This window comes from Megalobrama amblycephala, linkage group LG9 (assembly GCF_018812025.1).
Source record: "Megalobrama amblycephala isolate DHTTF-2021 linkage group LG9, ASM1881202v1, whole genome shotgun sequence".
NCBI lineage: Eukaryota > Metazoa > Chordata > Actinopteri > Cypriniformes > Xenocyprididae > Megalobrama > Megalobrama amblycephala.
This window is the reverse complement of record NC_063052.1, coordinates 15,914,866-15,941,197: the sequence shown is the minus strand read 5'-3', so window position 1 is coordinate 15,941,197 and position 26,332 is coordinate 15,914,866. Positions and strand designations below refer to the sequence as shown.

Here is a 26,332-nt window from a genome sequence, read left to right as displayed (position 1 = left end):
GATATCCTTGATCCAGCTCTGTTACAGACCTTCCACACCAACCACCCAGACAGACCTGCCCCACGACCTCGAGGACGACCACCACGACGTCGGGGTCCACAGCCCTCTGGAGCGGGCCGTGGGAGGGGGGGTACTGTCACAGACACGTCAGGTTCCACCTCACTCCCGTATCCACGCACTCAATCACCGCCAGTCTACTACTATCAGTCTACTAATCACCGCCACCTGCACATCATCACCGCAGTCATCAGCACACAGTTAAATACCACACACTCACACACACTCATCGTCCGGTCTCGTTTGTGTTACAACCTGTTGTACGCTTACCTTCAAGGACTCCAAAGTGATACTTACCTGTCTCCATTGTCTCCTTCGTCTCCATCGTCTTCGGATCTCCTCGTGTGCTTACCTGCCTGTGTGTGAGTGTGTTCGTCTGCCAGCTCCAGCGTCTCCCTCCAGTTTCATCTGCATCATAAAGAAAAGGACAGTATTACCTCTCATTCTCCTTCAAGATCTTCACATTCACCAGTCAACTCACCTGTTTCTCTGCTGATCATATCAATAAACTGTAACATTGCTTTCATCTCTGCCTCCGGTGTCTCTGTCATAACACTAACGTTTCTATGAAGAGCCAACAAATAGAATCTTTTCCAGCAGATGCCAGTACAGAAAACAGCGACCCAGCAAATACATCAGGTTCTCACAGCTAAGAAAGGGGTTGAGTTAGAAATATATTCAATTCGGTCAGCGTACTCCCGAATGCAAATGCCGCTTAACGCAGTTTAATAGGAATTAACAGCATTCAACCTACCTTCTTCGATGTCTACACCCCATACATGTAAATAATAAACGACATTGCAGCAAAACTCGTAAAGTCAAGGTTGAAATGCTCTCCAACCAAGTCGCAGTTTCTAAAACACATTAGATAGAGTACGCCTCTCGTAAACACACATGCCATAATCAAACAAAACAACTAGCGGTGCATTCTTACCGTCTCGAGCACTCACATCCAGTTCCGGGAAGTGACGGAAGCGCGTTAACGACGCAACGGTTCACCCAGTGATGCATCCCAGGTAACGCGCATTTTCCGTTTTTATGGCCCAGCAACACTGCCAATAAGCTAAACACTGTGACGTAAGCCACGAAATAACCCCTCCTGCCTCATAAGTATATAAGTTAAAAAAGTATTTAAGTTAAAAATAGAACTCACTCAGCAAAGACATTTAAAATACAAAGAATAGACATTTAAAATAAAAAATATATACTATTGTATCATAAAATAGCAATATATGTGCCTATTTGTTTAAATGATGATGAGAAATTGAAAATTATTCCTTCATATGCTGAGATGAGGTGATGTGTTGTTGTGTCTTATATCAGGATGGCCATACGTGTGATTGTGTTTCTAACACTTTTTGCTGGACTGTGCGTTGCTGATTCTAAAGGTACGTTTAGAATAATACAAGTAAAAATGCCTGGATTTAAAAATCTGTAACCATTGTGTATCATTACATATCAATCAGATTAATTTATTAAAATTATAGGCTAAAACATGGTAAATGAAAGATTGTGATTTATTTATTTGTTTGTTTGCTTGTTTGTATTGCTTTGAACCTGTCTTATCAGTTTTTTTTTGTTGTTGTTTTTTTCCCGCAATCAATTTCATATCATATTGAACAGGGAATCTTGCTCTTCATGCCAAGGCTGTGCAGTCCTCCACAAGCAACCCACACGGAGCTGCTCAACGTGCAGTAGATGGAAACAGAGACTCTGATTACTTTAAGGGCTCATGCTCTCAGACTAAAGCTGAGTTTAATCCATGGTGGAGAGTTGACCTTGGAAATGTCTACAGTATAAGCAACGTTACCATCACTAATCGTGGAGACTGTTGCAAAGAGCGACTTAGAGGAGCTCATATTCGTATTGGTAACAGTCTGGACAACAACGGAAACAACAATGAGCTGTAAGAAATGTTTCAGTTGTTCTGTCGTCTTCCCATGTTTATGATGTTCAATCTGGTTTAATAAAACAAAATTGAACCTCCTCCACAAACCAACCACTCAGAGAGCCACAGCCACGGAGATGTACTTTACTTCAAAATATTTTATTCAGACTGTGATAATACATTTGTAAGTTTAAAACATGAACAATAATTTGTATTGTGAAGAGTGCTGTACAAAACCGTTTGATGTCAATACAGTTGAATTGAATTTGTTAGATGTGCATTGTGTTGCGAGGCCTCTGGTTTTCATTTTAACACTGTTCTTTATGTATTTTCAGGGCTGCAACTATTCTCACTGTTCCTGATGGCACAGAAACATTTTCATTTGAGTCTGTTATTGGCCGATATGTCAACATTTTTTTACCTGGGAATGATGAAGTCCTTTCTCTGTGTGAAGTCGAGGTGTTTGCAGGTAAGGGACAGAGAGAGAAGAAAACTCTGTCATAGAATTTGTTCATGTACTTGTTAATGTGTGTATAACTGTTATTATTTTATTAACAGATAAGTACACACCACCATACATTTGTGTTCCAAGTAAGTGTTCTTCATTACATTAAATGTTGTCAGTAACATATATAATATTCTTATTGAACATTTGGTAACCAATAAGGGATAATGTACATCAAGACAGTTGTTATTGCAAAATGAACCTGACAGGGTGATTATTATATGGCTGCTAGCTACAAATAAATAATTTTGGAGACAAAATATTAATTTGAGTTAACGGTCCCATTTTTTGTGGTTTTTTGATGCTTTGATTGTGTTTATAGTGTGCAATTTAACATGTGTTCATGTTTTGCGTGTAAAAAAACACAGTATTTTTCACATAATTTACTTATCTGTATACCGCTGTTTCCACTGTCATAAAAACGGGCTGATGACTTCCTTGTTCTATGAAGTCCCTCCTTCAGAAATACGTAACGAGTTCTGATTGTGCCAGCGGTTCCTGTGTTGTGATTCGACAGCAGCTCTTAGCGCATCTTGCCCGGAAAAGTCACGCCTCTTACCATAACGTGGAGATGCACGCGCTCAGTGTTATTGTAAACATGTCTTTAATTTTACCCTATCAATTTGAGCCGAAATCAGACCCGGTGATTGGACTGCGGGATGAAAATAACAGCGTTTCGACGACATGGCGACAAACACACTCTACAAACGCAACTCTTGTGTATTCCTGTGGGCGGAGGTTAGTCAAAAAACTGCTTTAGTGACGTCATTAAAGAAGGAAGTAGAGGGATGTAGTCCAAACTGGCCGTTCAATGTAGGCGACTTCTGTTAAATAAAATATCTCGTAAAAATTGTACAGATTTTATATATACTGTAACAACAACATTACACACTAACTAAAGTTTGAAACATGGGATCACGAAGAACGGGACCTTTAAAATATTTTATTAGCTCACTTGTAATAAACACAAAACTTCCATGAGGAAAAAATATACCAAGCAAGACAAACGAACAAGTTCAAACAAATCAAACATTTAAGGGATAATGTACAGTCATGTACACCAAATAAATGATTACATGGACATTTTGATTTGAGATTAAAATGTTTTAAGTTCTTCCCTGTTTATTATCTTAGAATCCATAAAAGTGTACAAAAACAATAATTCCTGCGAACACGACAGTACTCTTAATACTAAAAATACTTCAATTCAATTTTAATTCTTCAATACAATCAATAACTATAACAGAGACGCACCAGTTGTGTTTGTATAAAACGAGAGAGAGTGAGTCTGTGGTGTGATACAAGAAACATCAAAGAAAGACCGGCTTCAGAAACTCGGATGAACTGTCTGTTATACAGCGTTACTATTGATGACGGTCATTATCTGGAAATATCATACCTCAGAATGTCACGTCTGACCAATCAGAATCAAGTATTCCAGAGAGCCGTGTAACAATCATTTGGTTTACATAGCTTAGCATTATTTTACCCATTATATTAGGATTATACTTTAGCACATTGAAATAAAAATAAATAAATAAATAAATAAAAATTTTATTGTTTATTATTTTATGTTAAACAGGGAATCTTGCTCTTGGAGCCACAGCTGTCCAGTCTTCCACATACGATGGATTAGCTGCTCAAAATGCTGTCGATGGCAACAGGAATTCAATTCGCAGTCATGGGTCATGCAGTCATACTAATGGGGACAAGGACCCCTGGTGGAGAGCTGACTTGTTGGAAGTCTACAAGATAACAAGGGTTAGCATCACTAATCGTGGAGATGGTTATGTACAGAGAATAAATGGTGCTCAGATCCGTATCGGCAACAGCCTGGAAAATAATGGCAACAATAATGAGCTGTAAGTATTGTATCTCTCTTAATACTTACACAAATGGTTAGAAAATGAGTAAATAAGATAATATTACTTTGAATAAATCCTTTTAATACAAACTTGCCTTTGACAGAAGTATATTTAATATGATTCATTATGTTTTGATACGCCCCTCTCTATTTCTGTTACTGTGTTTCTTCACAGGGCTGCGACTGTTGTGTCCATCCCACTTGGAGAGACACAAACATTTAAGTTTAAGCCTATTAAAGGCCGATATGTCAACATTTTTATACCTGGGCGCAATGAATATCTCACACTGTGTGAGGTTGAGGTGTTTGCAGGTGAGTGCTAAAAGGAGAGAAACATGATGTGTAGACATTTGTACTATATGTACCATTTATGCTATATGTACGTTCCCTTAATGATGTTTTGTTCTGTTTTCATTGCCAGATTAAGTGGAATGAGATGATGTTACACCACAGTCCACTGATCCTATAAGCAAAATACCAAACTACTGTTTTCTGAGCAATACTAATGCACTTTATTCATTGTTTTCATTTTACCTGTGCACCTTTTATTCCTAAGATAAAAGATAAGTTTCAGTGCACATTCAGTAAAGGAATGAAATTGTTCTTAAAATATACCTGTCTTTTACTCATCTTTGTTTATCTTTGCTTTCTACATGAATAAATTACTTTAAATAAATTACAGCATTGCATGTTGTATTTCATATTTCTGGATCAAAAAAAGCTCATTTGGATATTCACAATGAGGAGGAGGTGTAGTGTTACATAGCTACCCATCTAGAGTTGAGGAGCTGGTAACAAAGTAAAGAATTAAATTTTTCAAAAAAGAGAAAGAAATAGAAAAACATGGATAGAACGAGGATGTCAAACCTTCTGTCCCAGAATCAACAACACAACCACCAATTCAACCAATATTAACTTTTAATTTTATATTATAAAGACATTACAATAACCATAACAGAAATATCAATATCAAAAAGAATAATAATAAAAATAGAGGTGATAGCTTCAGGGAACAAACAAAAAAACTAACCCAGAAACCTCTCTAAATTACCTGGAGAAAAATAATCCAGAAAAATAAATGACATAACTTTTCTCTCTCTCCCTGTAACCGTAAACAGGAGAAAATCAGGATTACAAGCAAAAATGGCACCCTCCACTTTCATTCCCCAAAACAAGAAAGAACGATCCAATCGGCTCTTGACCCTTGACTTTTTAAAATAAAATTTAGTTTGAGTTGTTTTAACTGAGTTATACCATCCAGACAAACAACTGGAAAAGATGATCAGGTGGTGTTAATGTTTTCATGTAATCAGTGTTTGACCTGAATCACTGAACTCATTTAGAGCCCAATCTCTGAGTTAGATTTACATTATTGATTACAGCAGCACTGTGATTCTAAAGCAGAAGATCAGCTTTATCAATATAATCTGAAGGATTTCTCAAAAGTTGTTCTGATTTAAAAAAAAAAGAAAGCTCTTTAATTTAGAGACACAGACATCAAGAATCAGCCTGTGAATCTCAACAACGGTGACAAGCAACATATTCTGATAAACAGATCAACTCTGAACATTAGAAAACAAGCTACTAAAAAGTTGCATAAACAGAACAAAATAAAATATGAGAATAAAAGAAATTACTAAAACAATTCAGCTCATAATTTATTCATGCAGCAATGCATGATGGGAGCCATGGATGAATTTTGATTGGTGGCTCCCAGAATGCACTGCAACATGCTTTATTATTCTCACCACTGTTGAGATTCACAGGCTGATTCTTGATGTATGTGTCTCTAAATGAAAGGGCTTTCTTTTTTTAAAATCAGAACAACTTTTGTGAAATCCTTCAGATTATTTTGATAAAGCTGATGTTCTGCTGTAGAATCACAGTGCTGCTGTAATCAATAATATAAGTCTAACTCAGAGATTGCGCTCTAAATGAGTTCAGTGATTCAGGTCAAACTATGATCATATGAAAACATAACCAACACCACCTGATCATTTTTTCCATTTGTGTGTCTGGATCAAGCGGCAACCTCCCCCAGTCTCTTGTGAAGCCAATACGGAAGTGACTTAAACTGCGATTCATCGACTGGCCGCTAGGGACAGGCTCCAAAAGAGAGCAGAATCTCATTGAGTCCCATGTTAAATTGGCCAAGTTTACAGCAGAAAAAAAACGTGTTTACAAGTTGGTTCAAATTGTGGTTTTGGTCTATACTGCTAATTTTGCCCTTCATGACAACTGTGAGGGGGTGAATTTTTTTCTAACTCATTCTTTTTTAAAGTTCTGCATAATTAAGGGCGTGGTCACTTGAGTGATAGGTAGATGCCGCTGCTGTCTGTGAGTCGTCACTTTACCTCAGCTAATTCCAGCCGCTGAATTTGGCATCTCAGCCGTATTTGTGCTCGATTATTTTATACAATTATAAAATATGGCTTGCTGCATAATATTTGAGACTGATGTGTGTCTGATGCATGCGGAAGAAACAGAACACACGTTGTTGGATCGTGGCATTGGCTTTTGTTTGTGAGATTTACTACAATGACAATACCAGGAGGATATACAACTCTGACAGCACTGCTTGGATATTATAACTAAAACTGCTGCACTATTTTGAAAAAATATACTTTGGACACGGGCTCATTTGTTTGTTAGATACGATCGTATACAGTTTTACAACATAAACGCTGCTCAGATTGCATTATTTCTTGATGAACGATGACAGAGAGCAGATCATTCAGAAGAAATGTAATGCAAACAATGGATAATATATCAATATTTCATGGACAAAAAGTACTGTTTTTTGTTTTGCAATGGACATTTATATTTTACCCAAATGCCACAGATTGGATTCATCTCACGATCTCATAAAGGTATAAGTCCAATTTTAATTTATTTCCATGTTGTTATTTGCACACCCAACACAAATTACTGGTGTTGGAGCATCTATATCTTAAAAAAACACCGTAGATTGACAGTAAACCTTTAGAACGTTCTGATGATAAAACTTATCTTCATTAATATTTTAGATCGTATCTAAGATAGATAGATAGCTCCTTTGCTTGCTAACATGGTCACGTCGAGCTAGGCGGGCGTGGTTTCAGCAACCAGTCACATCAGCTCAAACGACCTCCCCGCCTCTTTGCCCATTTTCAGTTATCCGGGAGTGACGCTCGGTGATACCTCATTTACACATCAAAACTGCTGTTCAAAAACCTATGGGTGACGTCATGGACACTATGTCCATATTTTTTTACAGTCTATGGTCTGAATTTTATAACTCAGTTAAAACAGCCCAAACAAAATTTTATTTTAAAAAGTCAAGGGTCAAGAGCCCAACTAAAGCAAACCCTCATCTCTATGATGGTGGCTTAAAAATTGTGATTTTCTCCTTTGGTGATTCTGCTTATTATCATCAGGTGTCTTCAATAATGGTCAATCATCACTGTTAATCACTTAATTAACTCATTAACTTTAACACTGCTTCAGTGTTAATTTAACACTCTTATTTTAACACTTTAACACTCTTGAGTATGGTCTCACATGTACTCCCAGGAGAGTTAATTTAACACTGCAGTTTTTGCTGTGCATGCACAGTTGATTATTGTTTGACTGATGAATACTGTACCTACAGGATTTAAAAAAGGAGACTAAGGAAAACCACAAATTAAACATAAAAATTAAATAAACACTTTAAGGCTTCCCTAGAAGGGCTTTTATACGCTACAATGAAATGCTCACCATGTGGAATGACCGTGGTATGCTTCCTAGTAAACATCTCAGCCCTCAGTCTTCTCAGTGCATCTTCTCACACGAATAGCAGCAGACTGGGCTTCATTAGCAGAGTCCGAGTACAAAACCTACATGTGAAAGCCACTTGCTGCTTTTTACATAGGGAGGCACTGGTAGCAAAGATGCTCCCGAAGGAACTCTCTGATGTACTGGACAGAGCAGTACATGTAGTAAATTTTATCATGGTGTGTCCACTGAAGAGCTGTCTATTATAAATTTTAAGAGTTAGTTTTAAGGTTAATGAAAATGTCCGTAAAATAATGGATCTTGTCCTGGCAGAAAATAATGTTCAGGCTAAAAACATTCTATTCCTGCCAAACATAGCATAATGAAAACTGTTAACATGTAGGCCTACACTGCCCTCCAATATTTTGGAAACACCCCTGGCAAAGTGTGGTTTTGGATGATATCAGCATAAATCCTTATCATTTTTTGATGCAAATACATTAAAGTAACTTGACATTTTGTTTTTTTGTTACCTGCCTGCCTGAATTTTTATTAGTCTCCTTAGTTACTCATCGATTAGTCATACCGTTCAGCTGTTTCCTAATTAGTTCCCTTGGTTTGTTCCATGTATTTAAGCCGTGTTTTTCCTAAGTTTAGTTGTCCGGTATTGCCATTGTGAAGGTGATTGTTCTGTACTTCTCCTGCTTTCCTAGTTGGTGGATTATAATAAAGACTGTTTTGTTTGCTGTGACAAAAACGAGACTAAACTAAATTTACCTAACTATATAAATGAAAGGACCCTGTTTACACTGAGTACACATTAATCACAAGATGATCACACATAGAGTGTTTGATTACACAATGAGAATTTCAAACAGGAAAACGTGGCACTAGAAATCTTAAGGTCAAAGGTTTGTTCAAAAGGAACAATGAATACATGAACTGATGAAGTGTCTAACTTGAATGCACTTTGGATAAACTTTGTAAATATAACAGTCTTTTCTGATTCTTGATTTTGATGTAAGACTGCACCCAGTTCTGACCCTACACTTCTGGGGGCCATACGCGACTTGCGTGTTTTACTCAACCACATATCAGTGCATGCATACACTCTCACATCAGGCGAACATGCTTGAGCTTTCATTTACAACAACTGATGTTTGAGTAGATGAACGTTTATATGTGAATAAAAGCCTAAATTAAGTCTGTTCATCTTAGAAAGCGATCAAGTCGCTTCAGAAAATTTGTACTAAACTGCTCGATTCATATGCATTCGTTTTACGATCTCTTTAGGAACTTGAAGCATCAAAGTGGTAGTTGCGTAGCTGTCAACAGAGGGACAGAAATCTCATAATTTGTGTTTTGAAGATGAACGAAAGTCTTACTGGTTTGGAATGACATGAGGGTGTGTAAATGACAGAATTTTCAGTTTTTGTTGAACTATCCCTTTAAGGACCTATCAGTCTGTGCTATCTAGAGTTTCATAACAGAACTTTGTATTTGTCTCTTATCAAAATAAAGGCTTAAAAAAAGGGACTCTTGTAATAGGTCTATGCAATCAGATATCAGATAAGAATTATTTGGTTGGGAGGGCCTTAATTCAACAATAAATAGAGCATCATTTCTGAGCACAATATGATTCTACTAGACCCTCTTCACAGACTGCTGGTGTGTATTAATACTCATATCTATACTGAATAGCACATTTTTGGTTTGAAATGTTTTGACGGCATAATATTCCTCATGATTTATATATTATAAAAAATGTTAATACCGTTTACTATATAAAACATATTATTTTGTTTAGTTGGATAACTGCTGAATTGTGAAGGTCTTCTGTGAGGTTCATACAGTGATGAATTCCAGGTGAGTTGATTGTTTATGCACTCTCTACACCAGGGTAACATTATAATTTGAATTAAAAAAAAAAAAAAAAAGTTTTTATATTTTGGTATCACTTTCTCAAGTGACAAATTTGCAAAACTCAAATAGGCACAAAACTCTAAACCAATCACACGTATGAATGTCACGTTCTACTTAGCAACACATCATAAACCAAGAGAGTTTGTTGATAATTAAGAGCAGCTAGATAAAATTACATTAAAAAACATCACAGTTGAACAATGAGTTTCATTAGGTGGCAATTGTTCAGCCTGAATGTTCTCAGATATACAATATCACTAAATTGACTATTGAATAAATTTGTAATTTAACATGTACTATTAATAGTACAAACCACAATACCAGTCACTTTTAATTAATCACAACTGTTCTGACATAAAGAAGGTCTTGTTAGTGAAGAAGCTTTTAGTGGTGTTTCTTTGAGAGCATGAAATGCAGTGGAGGTTTAGTAATAAAACTAAACTTTTGTTTGGACAATTCAAGTCAGGGTGTAAAGATATAGTATATAGCAGTGGTGTGCGCGGTCCATATAAGCTGCGAATGCTCTGAATACCCAAGCCATTCGTAGACAAATAGATATTTGGAAGAATGTTTGTAACCGAACAGATCTCGCCCCCCATTTATACGGGTTTGGAACAACTTGCAGGAGAGTAAATGATCGAATTTTTTGGGTGAACTATTCCTTTAACACTCTAAATCCCCTTGTTTGGGGCGTACCATAAAGCCTACATGATAAAATGTTGGTATTGCATGTGTAACTGTCTATATTTTATGTATTTGCCAAACAACTGTAACTTTCTTTAAATCTGCCAGTTACGTTGTAAATTATTCACCTCTAAAATCCTCATCACCTCTAGTCATATCACACTGACTTTACTATAAGTCATGTAGTTCTTCCATACTATTTTTTAATTACATATTTGTGTTTTTGTTTAAATGGGGATGAGAAATTGAAAATTATTCCTTCATATGCTGAGATGAGGTGATGTGTTGTTGTGTCTTATATCAGGATGGCCATACGTGTGATTGTGTTTCTAACACTTACTGGACTGTGCGTCGCTGATTCCAAAGGTACGTTTAGAATAATACAAGTAAAAATGACAGGATTTAAAAATCTGTAAACAATGTGTATTATTACATATCAGTCAGATTTATTCATTAGAATTATAGGCTGAAATATGGTAATTGAAAACTTATTTATATTTTATTTGTATTGCTTTGAACCTGTCTTATCCTTTTCTTTTTTTATCGATTTCATATCATATTGAACAGGGAATCTTGCTCGTAATGCCATGGCTGTGCAGTCCTCCACAGCCCCGCTGGGAGATGCTCAACATGCAGTAGATGGAAACAGAGACTCAGATGCCAGGAAGGGCTCATGCACTCACACTAATTCTGAGTTTAATCCATGGTGGAGAGTTGACCTTGGAAATGTCTACAGTGTACGCAATGTTACCATCACTAATCGTGGAGACTGTTGCAAAGAGCGGCTTAGAGGAGCTCAGATTCGTGTTGGTAACAGTCTGGACAACAACGGAAATGACAATGAACTGTAAGAAATGTTTCAATTGTTCAGTCATCTTCCCATGTTTATGATGTTCAATCTGGTTTAATAAAACAGGAGGCAAAATTGAACCTCCTCCACAAACCAACCACTCAGAGAGCCACAGCCATGGAGATGAACTTTACTTGAACATATTTTATCCAGACTGTGATTAGACATTTGTAAGATTAGTCTGTTTCTTGTAGAAATGCAATATAAAATATGAACAATAATTTGTATTGTGAAGAGTGCTGTACAAAACCATTTGATTTCAATAGAGTTGAATTGAATTTGTTAGATGTGCATTGTGTTGTGAGGCCTCTGGTTTTCATTTTAACACTGTTCTTTATGTATTTGCAGGGCTGCAACTCTTCTCACTGTTCCTGATGGCACACAAACATTTTCATTTGAGCCTGTTAATGGCCGATATGTCAACATTTTTTTACCTGGGAATGATGAAATCCTTTCTCTGTGTGAAGTCGAGGTGTTTGCAGGTAAAGGACAGAGAGACGAAAACTGTGTCATAGAATTTGTTTATGTACTTATTAATGTGTGTATAACTTATTATTTTAACAGTAAAGGACACACCCTCATACATTTGTAATCCAAGTGAGTGTTCTTCTTTACTTTGAATTTTGTCAGTAACACACACACACACACATATATATATATATATATATATATATATATACATGATACATGATCAATATGACACAGTCAACTCTCAAGGTTACAAATAAATAAGAAATAACAAGTAATAAATAAGAAATAACAACTACATTCTCACCAAAAAAAAAAAAAAAAACTCTTAAAACTACAGTTCGTAGTGCAAGAAATGTAGTATTTGCAAAAATTACACTGGATTTGTTCCATGACAGTCGCTTTAACTGGAGTGATACAAACGGTGAAAAGGTAGGAGTGCTGTTATCACTAAAATATCAGATTTGAGAACCAGAAAGAACTGTGTGTGTGTGTGTGTGTGTGTGTGTGTGTGTGTGTGTGTGTGTGTGTGTGTGGCACGTCCTGATATTGCTGAGTTAGATGCGTTCCTGGGTCAACATATTTTGTTGATCCTGGAACAACATTCTAGTCTGAAAATTTAGTCTTAATCCTATTCCTACCCCTAAATCTAACCCTACCCATAAGTTATCCCAAAAATCAGAGGGAAATGATAGATGAATAACACTGATGTAGAAGCACCATTTCATGATTTTAAACCTAAACTTGAAATAATCTGTAAACTTGTCCCTCAAATCTGATTGGTTGATTTGAATGTTGTTCCAGGATCAACAAAAATGTTGACCCAGGAACATGTTGAACTCAGCAATATCAGGTTATGCGCAGTGGAAATACAAGAAACAAGAAAGACCGGCTTCAGAAACCCGGATAAGCCTGTAATACAACAGTACTATTGATGACGGTTATTATCTAGAAATATCAGACCTTAGAATGTCATGATGACTGACCAATCACAATTCCAGTATTCCAGAGAGCTGTGTAATAATCATTTGCATTGCATAGCTTAGCATTATTTTGTCCATTATATTGGAATTATACTTTATCATTTTAAAGTATATATATATATATATATATATATATATATATATATATATATATATATATTTTTTTTTTTTTTTTTTTTATGTTAAACAGGGAATCTTGCTCTTGGAGCCACAGCTGTCCAGTCTTCCATATATGAAACAGCAGCTGCTCAAAAAGCTGTCGATGGCAACAGGAATTCAATTTATAGTCTTGGATCATGCAGTCATACTAAAGCGGACAGGGACCCCTGGTGGAGAGTTGACTTGTTGGAAGTCTACGAGATAACCAGTGTTAGCATCACTAATCTTGGAGTTTGTTGTGCAGAGAGAATAAATGGTGCTCAGATCCGTATCGGCAACAGCCTGGAAAATAATGGCAACAATAATCAACTGTAAGTATCGTCTCTCTTAATACTTAACACAAATGGTTAGAAAATGAGTATATACGATATAATTACATTGAATAAATCCTTTTAATAGAAGCTTGCCTTTGACAGAAGTATATTTACAGTTTTTCTCAATTGCTAACAAAATTAATGAAACAATTTACCATTTTCTCACAACTATAAACAATCTCGTAACTACACACCAACTTGTACAAACATCAAACTTCCAAGTCAAAATCAAATATTTCAGTCAAAAACGTATTCACTTCTGTCAAAATCTCAGATGACACACAAAACCTGCAAATACACAGATTACTTTCCTGTCCAGTGAACAATACAATATACAACATAAATGAAAGAGTGCAGATAGAGTAAAATGCAACAATGAGCTTTAGGAAAAAATATTTCATTTCACTACTGTAAAGTGATCTTACAGGAGATGAAAGCAGATGAAGTAGTTGATCTAAAAAGAAGAAGAAAAGTTCAAAAACTGAAGAACTAAATATAAAATGTGTATCCAGCACAATACAGTATACTGTCATTTACAGTATTACATAAATAAAGAAATAAATTCACCATCCTCTGCACCTTCAGCCAAATTTCATTGCAGTATACAATACTATAGCAGTTTCTTGGTCTTCTGACAAAAGACTTTCTCTACCTTCCTTAGGCAGTCGTCTCTCAGTTCTTCAAAAATACAGCACATGAAAAATAACATTTTGATGATCACAAATTTGAGGGTGTACATGTGTTACAGTTTACTGGACACAGAATAGTGAATTTTCTCTCATACAAAGTACTGTTACTGTGTACTATAATTATACTGTTTATGTAAAAAGTAGTATAAAACCCTGTCAATGATTCTAGGATACAATTTCTAAAGCACAATCACCTGTTTATGTTATCCCAATATCCCGAGATTCTGATTGGCATGTGTGTGAAAACAAGTGAAACGTGTTTATAGTTTTGAGAAATGTCTTTGTTTTGAGAATTGAATAAATGGTTTGGGAAATTGTTTCAAATGAATCGTTATATAGTGTGTTAGCAATTGAGGAAAAACTGTAGTATGCTTCATGTCGTTTTGATACGCATCTCTCTATTTCTCTGTTACTGTGTTTCTTCACAGGGCTGAAACTGTTGTTTCCATCCCACTTGGAGAGACTAAAACATTCAAGTTTAAGCCTATTAAGGGACGATATGTCAACATTTTTATACCTGGACGCAATGAATATCTCACACTGTGTGAGGTTGAGGTGTTTGCAGGTGAGTGATAAAAGGAGAGAGACATGATGTGTAGACATTTGTACTCTATGTAATATTTATACTATGTGTATTTATACGATAATTGTTATAATTATTTTTCTTTTTCTGATTTAATTACCAGATTAAGTGGAATGAGATGATGTTACACCACAGTCCACTGATCCTATAAGCAAAATACCAAACTACTGTTTTTTTTTCATTGTTTTCATTTTACCTGTGCAACTTTTATCATGGACCCACTTTATATTAAGTGGCCTTAACTACTATGTATTTACATTTAAATTAATCATTTGATACAATGCACTTATTGTGTACATACTTGTTTTTACATTGTACTTATATTTTAAAAACACCTGCATGTAATTACATCTGTAATTAATTTCTGTAATTACATTTATAATTACACTGTTGACCCATCCCTTAAACCTACCCATACCAGAAAAGCTTTCCCTAACCTTATCCGTATCCCACCTCAATAGCTGCAAATGTGTTTTGCAATTCAATATGAACCCAATAAGTACACTGTACTTATTTTTTGATGTAAGTACATAGTAGTTAAGGCCACTTAATATAAAGTGGGACCTTTATCATTAAGATAAAAGATAGGTTTCAGTGCACATTCAGTAAAGGGATGAAATGGTTTTTAAAATTGTGTATTTCATCTTTGTTTATCTTTGCTTTCTACATGAATAAATTACTACAGCATTGCACGTTGTATTTCATGTTTCTGGATCAAAAAAGGGTTGAGGAGCTGAAAACAATGTAAAGATTACATTTTCAAAAAAAAGAGAAAGAACAAAAAACATGGATAGAACAAGGATGTCAAACCTTCTGTCCCAGACTTAACAACACAACCACCAATTCAACCAATATTAAATTTTATTTTTTCTGTTATAACGAGTAAAAAAAATGCACAGAAGTAACAATAACCATAACAGAAATATGAATATAAAAAAGAATAATTTTGAAAATATGGGTGATAGCTTCAGGGAAGAGCCTGGCCAAAATAATAAACAAAACAAAAAAATGAACTAATCCAGAAATCTCTCTAAATTACCTGGAGAAATATAATCCAGAAAAATAATTTACATAACACTTCCTTCTCTCCGCGTTTAACCATAAAGTGGAGAAAAGCAGGATTACAAACAAAAATTGCACCCTACATTCCCCAAACAGGAAAGAAATAAAGATAAAGAAAAAACAAACAAGCTATTTACAACATAAGTAAAATATCAAAGAGAGTCAAAACATGTTCAACACATGTAATTCTCTTTCTGTTAAAAAAAAGTGCATCACAACAAAGCCCTAAGCTCACTTAGTAAGAAACAACTCAATATAAATCAACTCATGACAGGAAGTTTTTCTCTCTCTTCTCCACAGTTCCTGTGATGTTTAAATCTCTGCTTCTGCAGTAGTCAGATCATTCAAATCCAGACTCAAAACACACCTCTTTAGCTGTGCATTTACTGAATGAGCACTGTGCCTCTGTAATTCAGACTAATTGCACTTTATCTTATCTATGCATCTTTAATGCATTTTAAATCTTGCTGTCTGGAAAATTAGCTTTTGTGTTGTTAGCCCTGGTGGCATCAAATTTCTCTGGTAAGAAAAAAATAAAAAATTACATAGAAATTTAAATTAAAATGGGATAAACCATAGTGGTTAAGATGGCTCTGTAGTAAGCCAGGAAGTAAGATATTTTTCTGAATAAAACAAAAATTGATTTTATAGAGTACAATGTCATGCTCACCATGCGTAAATGACCGCAGTACACTTCCTACTAAACATCTGACCATCTTCGGTCAATGCTCGGTCTTCTCAGTGCATCTTCTCACATGAATAGCAGCAGACTGCCTTTAGTTCACTGCTCGTTCATCTCAAATGAGATCAGACTCAGCTGCTCTTTGTGGTCCTGCCGCATTTACAGTGATTCCAATGCTCTGATTAATAACTGCTTCATCAAAGCACTGAATTAGCATCAGTTTGAGCAACAGGAAGTAACATCAAAGCCATGCTGATGTAAGGGTTCACAGGTCAATTTAGCTCAAAGAATTTTAGGAGTCACTTATTTTATGACAGAGCAACTGAATTGTCCAGCGTTCATTTGTAATTCAGATTAAGTCATTCAATTCGTAAGCACATAACACAAGACTTCTCTTTAAAAAATATAAATGAGACTTTGATTATTCTAACACATAAACTGAAATCTAGCAAACACACACACATTTACACCAGTTGCAGAAAGACAGGAAGTAAGGAAAGAATGAGTTTTAAGAGAATGAAATTATGAAATTAAGTTTCTAGCAATATATGAAGAGTTTGGTTCCAAAACGCAATAATTCCATTTTGATTAATTTGAGTAAAAAGGTGTTTTCTTTACCAAGAAAGTGGCAAGATGAAAACCACTATTTTCTGTTTCAAACTTTCACATAGCATCTTTTGGTTATAAAAACATTAAAAGTTCAAATCTACATTTTGATTTTAAAAAGTTTATTATAAAAACATGTTTTTTTTTTTTTTTCCAAAATGCAATAAATCCATGATACTTTTTTTTCAAAATGCAATTAATCCATCACTATAAAAGTTATTTTTCAAATTGAAAATACACAACAAAGTAAGTTGATTCACACATATATGACAGAGTCTAAACTTTGCCAATATTTATCTTATGTACAGACATTTTACTAAAAATACATTCGGCCGTCGATCCCAAAATGAATTCAACGGGTCATCTTGTTAATGTTATAAATTATTTGTCATTACCGATTAAAGAGTATCTTGCGCCACCGCACTGTTAAATGAACACATTTGCCAAGTACATTGTTATTAAAATCGGCTTTTTAAAAAGCCTTCAATGTTTACAGTGGGTGGAATGGCGCGCTGTGATTGGTTGAGAGCGGATGTATCGCGTTTTGGAGAAAAAGGAGACTGCCGTTTGTCGCATTTTGGAAAGAAAGGGAGGGAACATGACAGAATAACACGACGGATATCGCATTTTGCGCAAAATTAATAAATGACTTTTCAATACTGACCATATACAATACTGATTTTGGCGGAAACTCGATTTTTTTGAAAATGGCGTTTATCGCGTTTTGGAACCAAACTCTTCATATGTACTTCATAAGACCTGATCTGAACAAACCATCAATCATTAATTTAACCCTTCTATTGCTTCTTAGGCGGGGTTATTAGACTTTATGTCAATGCACCAGTTCAGCTATAGAATCTGGAGGTATACTTGCGTTCGATGTTTGTGTCTTTAAATGGGGATTCCCTTTGTTGGTGTCTTTGGCTTGGAGAAGGGTGTTTCCCAGTTTCTTTTGATTTGCTGCAGGTCTCTAACTTAGTTTCCTTTCTTTTCCATTGAGTCTCATGTTCTAAGTAAAAGAAAGAAAAGTAAGTGAGACGAGAGTAGTTGGATGTCTTGAATGAAGCTATTAACCTATTTTCATCTGATCTCGATCTGCCTTTGTCTTGTCTTCATTGTCCGACTGTCTAAACTGAGTTGTTTGTCCAACCTCTTTGAGGAGTTCTGATCAACTAGGTATCGTCTTTGTTTCAGAGGTTGCTTTTCTCCACCTCTAATCATAAATGATCTCCTGGTCTCTTAACTTTCCTGCTATTTGCAGAGAGTACAGTTTAGATGTGATTTATATGAAAAGAATATGATACATTTTACACAGATTTCATTCAAGCCAAAATTTAAGTTATGAACAGAGATTTACATTCATACCAAGCAAGGCACACTTTCAGTCAACCATTCAAAAGTTATAACAATTACATCCCAAGTGCATGTTGATTTGGGATTGAGATGAGTTTTGTATGGAATTATGTTTGAACGAATCATCTCGAAGACTCATTTGTGTTTGTTCGTCCTCAAATCCTACACTGATGATGTTGTTGGCATAATTTATGCCAACTACATCATCAACATGGCTTTGACATTGCTTCTTCAACCTTTATTTAACCAGGAAAGACTCACTGAGATTATAAATCTCTTTCACAGGAGTGACCTGGCCAAAATGAGCAGCAATTCAATGAGTTTCAACATAGACTTACACAGTACAAACAAAATAAAAAAACAATTACATTTCACTGAATCATCTTCCATTTGATGAATGACTACTTTAAATTTTTCCAAAGACAGCAAATTTTGTAACTTCAGTTTCGATTGAAGGTGATTCCAGTCAAACGGGGCTGCATACACAAACGTTTTCTTGTAGATTCTGCACCTTATCAGCGTTAACACCTTATGAGCATGCCCTAACAGTCACTATGCTCTCGTCTTTTATAAGCAAACCCACATAAAGAATATGACATGGGTAACACTGCCCTCTAGTGGGACATTGATGTAATAGCTACAATAAAGACAGATAATTACTTCAATAGCCTAAATGCACACGCATGTACTACATAGCAAAAGTGTGTTGCACTGATACTACATCTTAAGCTACTTAAAGGCAGGGTAGGCAGTTTGTTTATAAATACTTTTTTTTGCTGGTTTTACTGAAGTCACTGCATTTGTAAGTAAGTAAAGTTTATTTAAATAGCACCTATCACAGACAAGGAGGGGTCACAAAGTGCTTTACAATAAAAATAAACAAATAAGATAAATAAACATAAATATACTCTACAAATACAATCAATGCAAACAGGCAAATCGAATTGTTAATTAAAAGCTTGTCCAAAAAGACTCCACAGAACCCATAGTTCTCAACTATAGTTCTTCATTTCACTTCATTTCACATGAAGATTAACGAAATTTGTACAGGTTTGCAATGACATGAAGGTGAGTAATTAATGACAGAATTTTCATTTTTGGTGAACTAACCCTGTAAGGACCTATCAGCCTCTGGCATCTAAAGTTTTATAACAGAACTTTGTTGTGGCAAGCAGGGCAGGGCCAAGAGCTGTGGGAATGGAGCAAGGCCATTGGCGTGATTGCTAGTGAATACCACCTGTGTGCCACACCAGTCTCATCTTACACTGTCATCACTCCTCCTTTTATCCTTCCGTGAAACTTGATGCCAGTGTTGCCACATTTGTATTTGTCTCTTATCAGAATAAAGACTTAACGAAAGGGGGACTCTTTTGTAATAGTTCTACTTAACCAGATATCAGATCAGACTCATTTGGTTGGGAGGGCCTTAATTCAACAATAAATAGAGCATCATTTCTGAGCACAATATTATTCAACTAGACCCTCTTCACAGACTGCTGGTGTGTATTAATATTCATATCTATGTTTAATAGCCCATTTTTGGTTTGAACTGTTTTGACAGTGCAATAAATGAATATTGGATAAATAATAAATATAGCAATAGTTTATAAAACTATTACTCCAAATATTATATAAAAAAGTATTATTTTGTTTAAAGTCAGATAACTGCTGAATTGTGAAGGTCTTCTGTGATACTGATACATTGATGTATTCCAGGTGAGTTGAATGTTTATGCACTCTCTACACCATTATGATTATAACTGTAACCATCATTGTAATTTGAATGGGAAAAAGTAATTTATTGTATGCAGTTTTTAAATAAATTTGGTAACACTTTCACTAGTGATAAATTTGCAAAATTCTTGGCACAAAACTCTAGACCAATCACATTTGTGAATGTCATGTTCATGCTTCACAAAAACAAAATAAAATAAACCAAAAATAAACCAAGTGAGTTTGTTGATAATTAAGAGCAGCTAGATTAAATTACATTAAAAACATCACAGTTACACAATGAAACACAATTTTCACAATGAAACACAAAGTTTCATTAGGTGGCAATTGTTCAGTCTATCGAATGGACTGAATATAATCAGTAATACTGTATCACTAAACTGAATATTGAATAAATTTGTAATTTAATACAACATGTTCTATTAATAGTACTGTGACAAACTTTTGTCTTCCCGGTGTGGAAATGAGGGAGGCAGGGTCTGAGAGCAGCTGTGCAACAGAATTTGTCCTTTTATTAACACACTTCTTTATAAACAAACAAAATGAAAGCACATTTAGTTCGTATACAAGGGTCTTGATGTAGGCAGATCAAAACATTGTTGAATATCAAATGTCAAGTGTCCCCAACTAAGCAAGACAAAGGTGACTGCAGCAAGGAAAAAGTGTCTTGTTGCACTCACTGCAATCCAGTAATGACAAAAGAACATTCAACAAGAATCAGTTGTATTGGTAATTTGTCAGTAATAATTAAGATTTTAAGCAAAGGGCAAAACATGGCTTAGCAATAGTTTATTGTTAATTATTCTAAATAGCAGACAGACAGCTTGAAGTATTGGTACATTTGTTCAGGGTTTGTGAATGTAAACAAAGCAAAACAGCAAAAATGATAATTATATATGATGTCAACACAATCTACATCTCTTTGCGCAAACTTTGGTCATACTCCAAATTAGGAAATCATAATGCAGCTAAAATAAATTATGAGAAACATAAATTAAATAGAAAAAAGTATTTGAATAAGTAATGTTAAATAAAGACAAGTAAACAGTCAGTAATAAAGAACAAATGAACAAATTGCAACAAAAAATAAAAAAAAAAGGAAAAAATAAATACAATAGAATAAAGATACAAATTAAACAAACATTCATGTCATGTCTAGCAGTAGTATTCAGGTACAAAATACTATAATGTGTAAATTAAATATAGATTAATCCTTATTAAAGCTAAAGAAGTTATTCAGTCAAGAGCAGATTTGAACAGTTTTATTTTTTTTTTTTTTCCATTTCACATTTAAGTAATGAAGATGTTTTTTTTTTTTTTTTTTTTTTTTTTTTTTTTAATGAATTTATTTTAAGTTAACTATACTAACATATGCTGTAAAGTTTTACCAAATTGTCTCAGTATCATGGGTGTAGACTATGCAGGGGATGTGTTCCCCGCACTTTTAATAAAACATTTCATTGGACAAATGTGTTCATAGAGGTTTTTAGTCATGCCTTTAAGTCATGGTTTCTTCTATGGCCTATTATTATTATTATTATTATTATTATTATTATTATTATTATAACAATATATGTTTCTTTGTTTAAATGAGGATGAGAAATTGAAAATTATTCCTTCATTTGCTGAGATGAGGTGATGTGTTGTTGTGTCTTATATCAGGATGGCCATACGTGTGATTGTGTTTCTAACACTTTTTGCTGGACTGTGCATCGCTGATTCCAAAGGTACGTTTAGAATAATACAAGTAAAAATGCCTGGATTTAAAAATCTATAACCATTGTGTATCATTACATATCAATCAGACTCATTTATTAAAATTATAGGTAATTGAAAGCTTGTGATTTATAAGCAGAGTGGGGCTGAGAGCCTTGGGAACGGAGCGATTGCTAATGAGCATCAGCTGCGCGCCACACCGGCCTCATGTCTCTCACAGACCAGCTCCGGGAGGATAAGAGGAGGAGTGAAGACAGTGTAGGAAGAGAGAGGACCAGGCCTGGATTTTGTTTATGTTGGTGTGGGTGTCGTCTGTGAGGGACTGACGATTTACTTTCATTTTGTGTTTGTTTATTTTATAAATAAAGTATGTTTGAACATTCGCTGGTTCCCTACTCCTTTTTGGATGGACAGCCGCCCCTCCACAACTCCAAAATCACTCCAGCCCACCACCTCGAGTGTTGGTAGACTCCGCTCAGTTGTGTGGCACCGTGGATTTCCCACAATGGCGAGGGTTCTTTGACAGCGCATTCTTCTTTCCAGGTTTTCGGCACCAGTAGCAATTTTAAAGGTTCAGCGAAGGAGGCGGGAACCAGCGAAAGTTTAAACACACTTTAATTATAAAATAAACTAATACAAAACAAGCAAAGTGGCAGCACCTCACGGATGACTGCCGCACAAACATAAACAAAATCCAGGCCTGGTCCTTTCACTCCTCCTTTTATCCTCCCAGAGTTGCTCCGTGAGAGACATGAGGCCCTTCCCATGGCTCTCTGCTTGCCACACTTTGAACATGTCTTATCCTTTTTTTATAGATTTGATATCATATTGAACAGGGAATCTTGCTCTTAATGGCATGGCTGTGCAGTCCTCCCCAGACAACCCGCTGGGAGATGCTCAACATGCAGTAGATGGAAACAGAGGCTCAGATGCCAGGAAGGGCTCATGCACTCAGACTAAAACTGAGTTTAATCCATGGTGGAGAGTTGACCTTGGAAATGTCTACATTGTAAGCAACATTACCATCACTAGTCGTGGAGACTGTTGCAAAGAGCGGCTTAAAGGAGCTCAGATTCGTATTGGTAACAGTCTGGCCAACAACGGAAACAACAATGCACTGTAAGAAATGTTTCAGTTGTTCTGTCATCTTCCCATGTTTATGATGTTCAATCTTGTTTAATAAAACAGGAGGCAAAACTGAACCTCCTCCACAAACCAACCACTCAGAGAGCCACAGCCATGGAGATGAACTTTACTTGAACATATTTTATCCAGACTGTGATTAGACATTTGCAAGTTTAGACCATTGTTTCTTGTAGCAATGCAATATAAAACAGGAACAATATTTGATTTCAATAGAGTTGAATTGTTAGACATCCATTGTGTTGCGAGGCCTCTGGTTTTCATTTTAACACTGTTCTTTATGTATTTGCAGGGTTGCAACTCTTCTCACTGCTCCTGATGGCACAGAAACATTTTCATTTGAGATTGTTAATGGACGATATGTCAATATTTTTTTTTACCTGGTAATGATGAAATCCTTTCTCTGTGTGAAGTCGAGGTGTTTACAGGTGAGTGACAGAGAAGAAAATCCTGTGATAGAATTTATGTACTTATTAATGTGTGTATAACTGTTATTATTTTATTAACAGAAAACTACACACCGACGTACATTTGTGTTCCAAGTGAGTGTTCTTCATTTCTTTGAATGTTGTCGGTTAAACATATTTGTACAACAATTAGTTCTCGAATCTGATTGGCTGAAAGGTCTTTCAAGCCATGCAATATTCTACCAGTATCACCACAGGAACAATTTCACCATTTGAATCACTCCGCCTTCCGCATTCTCACAGCTAGTGTAATGGCAAGTCCACCATATTTTTATAGATACTACTGTTGTGTCACGGAATGTAGTTTTATTTAGACCATGCATCTTGCATCTAAACATAGCACCTAGTTGAAAAAAAAAAATTGTTTAGGCATTTTTTGGAGATGTGAGCTCCAGGCCGTCAGCAGCTGTTCAGCGCTCATGTACCCGCTGAGATCACCTTAATCTTGGACGGTTGTTCAGGAATTTGCCGCTGGCTCTTATGTAGATCGTGGTTAAACATGAGATATGATGTTTTGGGTATATCAAACAGGCAATCTTTGGTTTTATTAATCTATTACTTGTTCCAGAGTAAATCGATTTGGCTTAAGGGATATATTAAGTTTCATAACTTTGTATTTACATTGAGATTAAATCTTGTACTAAAGTACTTTTGTAAGTTTGACTGAACTGTTTGCTTGTGTATCTTTTTTCCTATTGTACAAACTTCTTATACTGTTATAATATCTATTTTTGTTCATTTAAATATTATTGTTCAATAAATAAAAAAATATATAAATAACGTATTGGGATAGGGTCCATTAGTGATTTCGACTTCAGTGAAAGTTACATTAATACGCCATTAGATGGCAGCAAAAACTGTCTTTATGAGTGATTCAGTCGCAAGGCCATAAACAAGGATGTTGTTTTTACTTTAAACAACATTTTACAAGACATAACTGACAAATGCATTGAGTAGTGCTGTCAAGAGAAAATCCCCTTAAATGTTAAAAGGACAAAGATCGCTTTCCTCTGCGGACATTCAAACCGAATGTTAGATTGACCTGAAGAATATCAGCTAGATGCAGGTAATGCACTCGCTCAGTCCATCTCTTTCTCATAATACTCCAATACAATCAGCTTTAATTAAGTGACTCAATGTTCCTTTTTTTTCTAGTTCTAAAATGACATTTTATAATTAGTAGAATTAGTAGCAAGTCCACAGTGTGATACAATAAACATCATAGAAAGTCTGGCTTCAGAAACCCAGATGAGCTGTCATTATCTGGAAATATCAATCAAATAACACGTAACAATCATTTGGATTACATAGCTTAGCATTGTTTTGCCCATTATATTGGAATTATACTTTAGCACATAAAAAAATAATATTGGTTATTATTTTGTGTTAAACAGGGAATCACAGGGAATGGAGCCACAGCTGTCCAGTCTTCCATATTTGACATAGGAGCTGCTCAAAATGCTGTGGATAGCAACAAGGATTCAATTTATAGTCTTGGGTCATGCACTCATACTAATGGGGACAGGAACCCCTGGTGGAGAGTTGACTTGTTGGATGTCTACAGGATAACCAGAGTTAGCATCACTAATCGTGGAGATGGTGCTCCAGAGAGAATAAATGGTGCTCAGATCCGTATCGGCAACAGCCTGGAAAATAATGGCAACAATAACCAGCTGTAAGTATTGTCTCTCTCTTAATACTTACACAAAAGGTTAGTAAATGAGTAAATAAGATTAAATTACTTTGAATAATACAAACTTGCCTCATGCCGTTTTGATACTCCCCTCTCTATTTCTCTGTTACTGTGTTTCTTCACAGGGCTGCGACTGTTGTGTCCATCCCACTTGGAGAGACTCAAACATTTGAGTTTAAGCCTATTATAGGGCGATATGTCAACATTTTTATACCTGGGCGCAATGAATATCTCTCACTGTGTGAGGTTGAGGTGTTTTCAGGTGAGTGATAAAAGGAGAGAGACATGGTGTGTAGACATTTGTTCTATATGTACTATTTATACTATGTGTATGATCCCTTAATATTTTTTTTTGTTCTGTTTTCATTGCCAGATTAAGTGGAATGAGATGATGTTACACCACAGTCCACTGATCCTATAAGCAAAATACCAAACTGTTTTTGCAAACTGAGCAATTCTAATATTGCACCTTTTTCAGCATTTTCATTTTACCTGTGCACCTTTATTGTTAAGATAAAAGATACGTTTTAGCGCACATTCAGTAAAGGAATGAAATGGTTTTAAAATGCACCTGATTCTTTACCCCAGTTTGATCCAGGGAGTTGTGCATTCACACACCATTGTTTATCTTTGCTTTCTACATGAATAAATTACTTCAGCATTGCATGTTGTATTTCATGTTTCTGGATCAAAAAGGCTCATTTGGATACTTACAATGAGGAGGAGGTGTAGTGTTACATATCTACCCATCTAGGGTCAAGGAGCTTGTAGTCTCAGTCTCAGGTGTCACGCCTATGGACTGTTGGCTGAACATCTGATGCATATGACACAATTATCTGGAAACACTTCAGGAGTTTCAAAGTCGTCATCTGACTGGTTGAATTCTACAGGATGTCCAGAAGATGTGTGTGTCGCGTTCTTTAATGGCCCGTCTGGAAACGAATGCTGTGATGCCAAACCCCCTTGTAGAAGAAGAACGTCACAGTGTTTACAACTGTGATGTAAAAGCACTTATCAGGATCAACTAAAAAGTATGTCAAGTTTGAGGCTCCATTGTTGCAGTAAACTTGTATAATATTTTTAAATTAATTATTTATTAGATGCACTCCGGTCTGTTATTGTAGGGACATCGACTTTACATTTTCACGCCCCAAAACATGACTTGGAACCAAAC

General features: G+C 35.6%; 3 protein-coding genes and 1 long non-coding RNA gene across 6 annotated transcripts in view; all 4 read left to right on the top strand.

Moving 5' to 3' along the window:
* The window catches only part of LOC125275127 (fucolectin-4-like), a 30,525-nt gene extending 15,134 nt beyond the window's left edge, over positions 1 to 15,391 (top strand). For both annotated transcript variants that reach the window (XM_048201817.1, XM_048201816.1), the window contains exons 3-10: positions 1,381 to 1,445; positions 1,681 to 1,963; positions 2,281 to 2,414; positions 2,504 to 2,536; positions 4,033 to 4,312; positions 4,490 to 4,626; positions 4,736 to 4,881; positions 15,291 to 15,391. In XM_048201817.1, coding sequence (XP_048057774.1) covers positions 1,381 to 1,445; positions 1,681 to 1,963; positions 2,281 to 2,414; positions 2,504 to 2,536; positions 4,033 to 4,312; positions 4,490 to 4,626; positions 4,736 to 4,740 — 937 coding nt within the window. In that variant the 3' untranslated portion in view covers positions 4,741 to 4,881; positions 15,291 to 15,391. The remainder of the gene's footprint in view (positions 1 to 1,380; positions 1,446 to 1,680; positions 1,964 to 2,280; positions 2,415 to 2,503; positions 2,537 to 4,032; positions 4,313 to 4,489; positions 4,627 to 4,735; positions 4,882 to 15,290) is intronic.
* On the top strand, positions 9,681 to 14,990 carry LOC125275136 (pentraxin fusion protein-like). Of its 2 annotated transcripts, XM_048201834.1 has the most exons (9): positions 9,681 to 9,717; positions 9,857 to 9,915; positions 10,961 to 11,022; positions 11,224 to 11,503; positions 11,855 to 11,988; positions 12,071 to 12,103; positions 13,148 to 13,427; positions 14,548 to 14,684; positions 14,806 to 14,989. In XM_048201834.1, the coding sequence occupies exons 2-9, from the start codon at positions 9,905 to 9,907 to the stop codon at positions 14,808 to 14,810; spliced, it is 942 nt and encodes a 313-aa protein (XP_048057791.1). In that variant the 5' UTR covers positions 9,681 to 9,717; positions 9,857 to 9,904; the 3' UTR covers positions 14,811 to 14,989. The 2 variants fall into 2 exon arrangements, with proteins under 2 accessions (XP_048057791.1, XP_048057792.1); XM_048201835.1 differs by lacking the exon at positions 12,071 to 12,103 and having other exon boundaries at positions 14,806 to 14,990.
* A 4,312-nt stretch (positions 15,392 to 19,703) lies between the features above and the next one.
* On the top strand, positions 19,704 to 22,791 carry LOC125275141. Its single transcript, XR_007186389.1, has 4 exons — positions 19,704 to 19,904; positions 20,067 to 20,121; positions 21,802 to 21,866; positions 22,671 to 22,791. It is a non-coding gene; the product is annotated as an uncharacterized LOC125275141 (long non-coding RNA).
* Positions 22,792 to 24,850: 2,059 nt separating this feature from the next.
* LOC125276076 (fucolectin-4-like) lies at positions 24,851 to 25,873 on the top strand (the record flags this gene model as incomplete). Its single annotated transcript, XM_048203494.1, has 3 exons — positions 24,851 to 25,140; positions 25,284 to 25,420; positions 25,532 to 25,873. Coding segments are annotated over 3 exons (432 nt in total), but the record flags the coding sequence as incomplete, so codon positions are not given.
* Positions 25,874 to 26,332: the final 459 nt, after the last annotated feature.

What these genes read in the sequence shown, in the direction of transcription:
- LOC125275136 (XM_048201834.1), top strand. An exon ending in GTGCGTCGCTGATTCCAAAG is followed by an intron (nt 11,023 to 11,223) that starts GTACGTTTAGAA and finishes CATATTGAACAG; the next exon opens with GGAATCTTGCTCGTAATGCC. An exon ending in TGAAGTCGAGGTGTTTGCAG is followed by an intron (nt 11,989 to 12,070) that starts GTAAAGGACAGA and finishes TTATTTTAACAG; the next exon opens with TAAAGGACACACCCTCATAC.